Source organism: Puntigrus tetrazona, chromosome 15, assembly GCF_018831695.1.
Source record: "Puntigrus tetrazona isolate hp1 chromosome 15, ASM1883169v1, whole genome shotgun sequence".
NCBI lineage: Eukaryota > Metazoa > Chordata > Actinopteri > Cypriniformes > Cyprinidae > Puntigrus > Puntigrus tetrazona.
Genome location: NC_056713.1, coordinates 23,019,563 through 23,027,062, shown reverse-complemented (window position 1 = coordinate 23,027,062; position 7,500 = coordinate 23,019,563). Strand labels below are relative to the sequence as shown.

Here is a 7,500-nt window from a genome sequence, read left to right as displayed (position 1 = left end):
AAATTTAGACAGTTTAACAGAATGACATCAGTGTTAGAGCAGACTGAACCGCATTTCCATCACACCCCTGAAGCTTGTTAAAAAGAGCGCATACACACACACACACACACACACACACACACACACACCTCAAGGCTGTGTTAAAAAAGATCCGCTCTTCTCTTCCCCCTCAGGACGAGCGACTAGAACAGTCACAGAACACAAGACTGTAAAAACAGCCTCTTTTAACAGACACAGAGACATCTCTGGCGCTCCCGAGGTCGACATCAAACGCTTTTCACAACTCATTTCACGCTGACGTAATTCTGAGAGAAAGCAGACGTGCAAGAAGAGGAAAAATGTAGGATAAGATTCGACTAGATGTGATCGTTACGAACAAAAGAGTGTCTGATTGAACGAGCTGGGAAACGTAAGAAGGCTGAGCGTTGTTTTAAAAGCAAGCTAATACAACAGTGATATTAAATTAAAGATAATTAAGCATTTTAACAACCGATTATAAAAACATCATTTTGTAAAATTAAGATTTTATTGTATTGTTTATTAAAATTTTGAATGTTTTTTTTTTTTATTTTAGTGCGCTATTTTTCTATTTCAAATTTTTGTATTTTATAGTTAATTTAAAAGTTTTGGTAATTTGACAAAATATATATATATATTAGTACTTGTTTTTTGAATAATATGATTACAAATTATTCACACAATTCAACTAAATCAAACTGTCAAATTACCAAAACTTTTAAATTAACTATAAAATACAAAAATTTGAAATAGAAAAATAGCAAAAATTTGAAAAAAAAAAAAAAAAAATATATATATATATATATATATATATATATTTTTTTTTTTTTTTTTTTTATGCTATATTGCTATTTAATTATTTTTTTTATACACATACATGGGTCAAACATGTCTGCATCAAAAGAAATTTACCAAAAAGATTTTATGTCCATAGAAAGCGCATTAAATGTAAGTAAAGTGTCTACTTTTATGGTTTCAAATAAAGGTTTTTGGAGAGTAAAATGTCAACATTTTGGTTGAAATAATGTCACACTGTCATTCTGCATGACACAATATTTTTGTAAAAATTCTAACTACATGCTTATTTTAATTTAGAAAGAACATGCAAGCATATACAGTCTGATTGTGTTTTAAATGAGTAAAAAAAATCTGAAATAAATTGAATAAACAAATTGATTTTTGTTTTAAAGTTGCCTGACAAGATTGTTACACTGAATGACATTTTTGACATAAAAATACTTATTTTGGGCTCAGAAAAACAAAAAAAAATTACAATTAATTTAACCAGAAAACTTTTTACATTTTTGGGAAAAAAACAACAACAATTTAAATCAGTATTACACTTATAGTTAAAGACTTTTTCACCTTTGACCCATTTCCTTTTGTCAAATCTTACTTCCTAATGATCCGCTTTCACGATGTTATATCAAATTACAGCAACTTTCTCGACCTCTCCAGCAACTTTTTTGTGAGGGCGGGGATGTAATATTCACAGAGACACCTGTGCAAAGCTCAACGGGCGGGTGTTAAAGTGGTTGCTAAGGTTGTTAACAGGTTGCTAGGCAGTGGCTGGCGGTCTGTGGGTTTTTCATTCCTCCTCCGTACCTTCCTCTCTAGTCCGTCCGTCCCGATCGTCTCAGCACTTTTACTATCTGTCTCCTGCATCTCCATGGCGACCGTCCGCCGCCGATATTCTGAGTAGAGAGCGGCGTTCGGTCTATAAATAACCAGACAGACGGTTCGTCCCAACATTAATTGCTCTGTCGATGAATCAGACAGTAAATGATGATGGAGGATCAGCATCTGACAGCGCAAACTCAACAATATATACTCAACAGGTCCTGTGAGACACAGATGGATGCTTTTACTCACCTGTGCAGCGCATTAGAAGAAATTGAGTTCGCGGGTATGACAGAAACACCTGAGCGACGAAGAAAAGAGAGGCGCAGTGTTTGATCCTACACTGAAAACTAGAGTATGTCATTCATAGAAAGCCACAGAAAACGCAACGTTATAAACTTACATCAAAGAAGCGACAGACAAACCGTGTGTGTGTGTGTGTGTGTGTGTGTGTGTGTGTGTGTGTGTGTGTGTGTGTGAGAGAGAGAGACGTCTTTGAAGATTAAACACCGACTACTGAAGTCTCTCTCTTTCACTCTCGCTCGAGAAAACATGGAAAAATGTGTTTATTATTGAACTTCAAACTCACAAAAACCTGTCACGAACATATTCATAAAAAAGTTCATCATAAACTTCATAAAGTATTCGTTTTTTTAAATATATTTAGTATGAAGTCGATATCTTATTTTAAGATTTTTCTGGCATTTCGTCAATGTTTATTTATTTCAACAGCAATAATACAATGTAATAAAATATAAATATGTATGAAGTTATATACAACAATAATAATATAATACATATGAATGTTTTAAAAATATATAAAATATATATATATGAATGATTTTATATAACTATGATTATGAAGTATATAAAATATATTTTATCTAAACATTATTAAGTATTATTATTAGTAGCAGTAAAATATTATCATAATAGAACTTCTGTACATTTCTAAGTTGTCAAAGCCGTATGCATTGAAACGTCTTTTTTTTAATATTAAAAAGCGCTATATGAATAAACTATATGTCATGATAGTAATCTCTCGATGCAAACAATTTTGGGGTGAGATGTGACTAATTTGAGTGTTCTTGTCATTCTTTACTGTTTTAAGCAGCATATATCTGAGCACTTACTGTATTTAATACCGAACTCTCTCTCTGTCTCAGTTTGTTCGCAGTATTCGCGAGGAGTGTTTGCGATCTTCGGCCTGTACGACAAGCGCTCGGTACACACTCTGACGTCGTTCTGCAGCGCTCTGCACATCTCTCTGGTGACGCCCAGCTTCCCCGCCGAGGGAGAGACGCAGTTCGTGCTTCAGCTACGACCCTCCATCCGTGGAGCCCTACTGAGCCTCCTCGACCATTACGACTGGAGCCGCTTCGTCTTCCTGTACGACACCGACAGAGGTCAGAGGTCACACAGAGAGAGAGAGAGAGAGAGAGAGAGAGAGAGAGAGAGAGACAGAGAGAGAGAGAGAGAGAGAGAGAGAGAGAGAGAGAGAGAGAGAGAGAGAGAGAGAGAGAGAGAGAGAGAGAGAGAGAGAGAGAGAGAGAGAGAGAGAGAGAGAGAGAGAGAGAGAGAGAGAGAGAGAGAGAGAGAGAGAGAGAGAGAGAGAGAGAGAGAGAGAGAGAGAGAGAGAGAGAGAGAGAGAGAGAGAGAGAGAGAGAGAGAGAGAGAGAGAGAGAGAGAGAGAGAGAGAGAGAGAGAGAGAGAGAGAGAGAGAGAGAGAGAGAGAGAGAGAGAGAGAGAGAGAGAGAGAGAGAGAGAGAGAGAGAGAGAGAGAGAGAGAGAGAGAGAGAGAGAGAGAGAGAGAGAGAGAGAGAGAGAGAGAGAGAGAGAGAGAGAGAGAGAGAGAGAGAGAGAGAGAGAGAGAGAGAGAGAGAGAGAGAGAGAGAGAGAGAGAGAGAGAGAGAGAGAGAGAGAGAGAGAGAGAGAGAGAGAGAGAGACACACACACACACACACACTAACTCACTTGACACACACACACACACACCCTTCAGCATCTTATCAAAACTTAAATTACAATCAGACCCAATTCTATTCAAATAAAAGCTCATTGTAATCATGTTAATAAGACACTGATAACATGTATTTCAGATAGTATTGTAGTGTTTATTAATCATTTGAATTTGTTTTATTTGTTATTTCATTTTTTTATGTTAATCTTAATACTTTGAATTATTGAGATTAAATTTTTTCCTTAATTATGTCGTTTTATATATATAAAACTGTAGATTTAATAATTTAATATTTTAATTCCCTTGCCTGGCACCATGGGAGCCCTGCAGTGTGTGTGTGTGTGTGTGTGTGTGTGTGAGTGTGCCTGAGTGAGTGTGTGTGTGTGTGTGTGTGTGTGTGAGTGTGCCTGAGTGAGTGTGTGTGTGTGTGTGTGTGTGTGAGTGTGAGTGTGTGTGTGTGTGTGTGTGTATGTGTGTGTGTGTGTGAGTGTGAGTGAGTGTGAGTGTGTGTGTGTGTGTGTGTGTGTGTGTGTGTGTGTGTGTGTGTGTGTGTGTGTGTGAGTGTGTGTGTGTGTGTGTGTGTGTGAGTGTGTGTGTGTGTGTGTGTGTGTGTGTGTGTGTGTGTGTGTGTGTGTGTGTGTGTGTGTGTGTGTGTGTGAGTGTGTGTGTGTGTGTGTGTGTGTGTGTGTGTGTGAGTGTGTGTGTGTGTGTGTGTGTGTGTGTGTGTGATGCAGGCTGTTTCAGGAGTATCTCTATATGATTAGCTCTTTTTCATCCGGTTTTAAGCCCAGTGTCCGGCCGCTCCGGTCTGCTGTCGTTCAGCGGAGCTCAGAGCGACGCCAATCATCCAGTCATCCGTGATCTTCTGCTTACGGCCCAGAAAGAGAAGCATCCGCTTTCTTCCCTCATCTTCGTTTTCCTCGTCCCTCCCCTCGCTTAATAAGTGCTGATGTTTGGATTTGACCGCTAGTCTCTTGAGCCGCTTCATCCCAGCTGGCGTTCAGTCCAAGGACGACGCAGAGTCTTCTTCTCATCTATTCTGTCTTTCTCCTTCTGTTTTGAAGTTTGAGTTGAAGGAAATTAATTTCTAACTGGGATACTGACATGAAAATGAATGAAACCTAATAATTAAACCTTTTATGTTAGCATTAAAAAGACATTAACTTACTAAAATGAAAAAAAAAAATAAATTAAAAAATATATATATATATATATATATATATATATATATATATATATATATATATATATATATATATATATATACCTTGGTAGATAAATGAGGTCGACTTCAAAATAAAAAGAAAATATAAATAAATATAAATAAATAAAAAATAAATGCATATATACACATATAAATAAATAAATATATAAACTAAATTATTAAATATAATTACAATTAAAATATAATTTAAAAGAGTAAATATAAAAATAAATAAATAATTATTATATATATATATATATATAAATTATAAAATAAATTCTGAATAATAAAAAATCTAAAAATACATACATTTCCTAAATAGTAGTATTTAAAGGTAACAGAAATTGCAAAAGTATCAAAAAATGTAAAATAAGAGGAAATTATATAAAAAGTAATACAAATACAGTGCATAATATAAAATAATGTAACAACTCAATACAATGATATAAAATAAATTCAATTGTAAACATTGATAAAAGATTTTCAAATATAGTCAATAACTAGCTGTCCAACAAACAACTAGTCAATTGGGTAGGTAGACTAATGCTAACTTGATTCGCTAAACGATTCGTTTAATTGATTCTGTGACTCCTAAGTGCCACGGAGCCGCTTCGTCCTCATCTGCCGTCGATTCCAGGGCCGATGCGGCACGTTTTTCCCGCCCTGTCCCCGAGCGCCGAGGAGGTTTATCGGCCTCGCAGACACTCGTCTTGACCTCACACCTATCAGCGGATCTGCATTGCGGATGCTTCGGCTAAAACGTCTGCGATCTCTCGCTCACACACGATCACCGGGGAACGTCCGGCTTGTCTGGACAGGTTAGCGTCACTGCCTGAGACGATACGGGGTCGGTATCACTGACGTCTCCTCACAAACTAACTCGTTTTTTTGCTTAAAAACAGCCGTTTGGAAAGGAATGCGAATCTAAAATCGAACTTGATTTAAAGCATGCAGCATATTTTGTCAAATTCCTATATTTAGGTAATATATTAATGAGAAAGTACATCCTAAACAGGTAACAGCAAAATGGACATAACATTATACATATATACATTTCAATATAACATTAAAATTAAAATGTATATTTTGCTAAAAAATGGTACTTTGAGTAAGTTATTGAAGTTATTTATTCAAATGATTTATTCTAACTGGACCCTGCCGACTCATTCAGATAAATATTTTAAAAAATAATCAAATTTATATAAGAAATTATACTTTCAAGAAATGTATTCAGCCAATGTCTTCTAATGGCTGATTCATTCAGATTCATGTTTTTAAAATAATATCTTGAATTTGAAACAAAACTGCCAGAAGATGGAGGAGAGTCTTAATGAGTGAGTCATTTAGTCAAACGATTCGTTTAAACAGCTGATTCATTCAAGTGTGTTTATTAATGGATCGTTAAATCGCTGATTCATTCATGAACGAACGAAGCGACGGTATTTTTTCATTTGTGATTCCATTTAATTCGCTTCAATGGATGATTTATTGAAGAAGGATGGATATTTGAAATCGGCGATTCGTTTAAACGCCAGTTTCGCTCGTCTGCAATACATCAATAAGACGTTTATCAGTCTTTAAGATGCGAAACAGACATCTTGTTGAGATACTATTTGGTTTGAATAAACATTTCAAATCTTTTAAATTTCTGTTTTCATTTTAAATGTAGCCTTTTTGTGTTTTTGTCATTTTTATTGCTTTACTTACAAACAGTTTTGTTTTTATTTTAGTTTTAGCTAGATATCTAGACGTTTTACGTCAACAAAACAAATGAAAATTGCAGTTTATATTATATCAACGTAATTTAATTCGTTTCGATGGATGATTTCTTGAAGAAGGACGCCGTGGCTGTCTTTATGAACGGATATTTGAAATCGGCGATTCGTTTAAACGCCACAGTTTAGCTCGTCTGCAATACATCTATAAGACGTCAAATAGAAGTTTATCAGACGTCTTTAAGATGCATCTTAAAGTCGCACGTCAGGTGTTCGTGCTCGAAAATGCTTTCCAGATCAAGCGATCTTTAGCAGATGTCTCGCAGACGTACGTCGAAAAAAAAAAAGTTTTGTTTTTTTTTATTATTTCAGTGTTGCCAAAATAGCCTGTGCTATATGGGGTGATATCGACCGAAACGTTGCTAATTCATTTGAGGGAAGCATCTTTCTCAATGCCGGTCATCTCCACTTCTGCTGGCACGCTCGCTCCCGCCGAGAAAGCCACCATCTGTCGGACTGGAGCGGACTCAGCCGTCGCTTCCAGCGTTAGCTTAGCGCTTTGACACTTTAGCCGGAGTCTCGCTACTATAAACGCTGACTTTACACACGGTGTGTGTGCTGCGCGTGGCTTACCAAAAAAAAACGAGAACGAGACCGCGTGCGTGATTGAAGTGAGCAACACGCTTATTAATAATGAATAAATAAATGAAATAGTTCATGGGACATCATACAGCACGAAGGGGAAGTTATTTGACTTTGAATAATAATAACTAGCATTACTGTTGTTGTTACGTATTATTATTAGGGTATCGTTGTTTTTGCTGCATTATAAAACTTTTAGTTTTTAACGCGTTCACTTTTCGGTGATTAATTCAGAACGAAAGAAACATAAAAAAAAAACAGTTTGAGTGAAATGCTGAGCTTTTCAGAGAAATGTATCACATTGATTGCATATTAAATTATTATTTTTTTTTAATTGAAAA

At 36.0% G+C, this 7,500-nt stretch overlaps 1 protein-coding gene across 10 annotated transcripts in view; it reads left to right on the top strand.

The window, feature by feature from the left end:
- Positions 1-7,500, top strand: part of gria4a (glutamate receptor, ionotropic, AMPA 4a) — a 77,042-nt gene that overhangs the window by 15,228 nt on the left and 54,314 nt on the right. For all 10 annotated transcript variants that reach the window (XR_006252669.1, XR_006252668.1, XM_043259032.1 and 7 more), the window contains exon 3: positions 2,805-3,044. Coding sequence is in view for 8 of the 10 variants with exons in the window: in XM_043259032.1 (XP_043114967.1) it covers positions 2,805-3,044 (240 nt within the window). In the remaining 2 variants the exon portion in view is untranslated. The remainder of the gene's footprint in view (positions 1-2,804; positions 3,045-7,500) is intronic.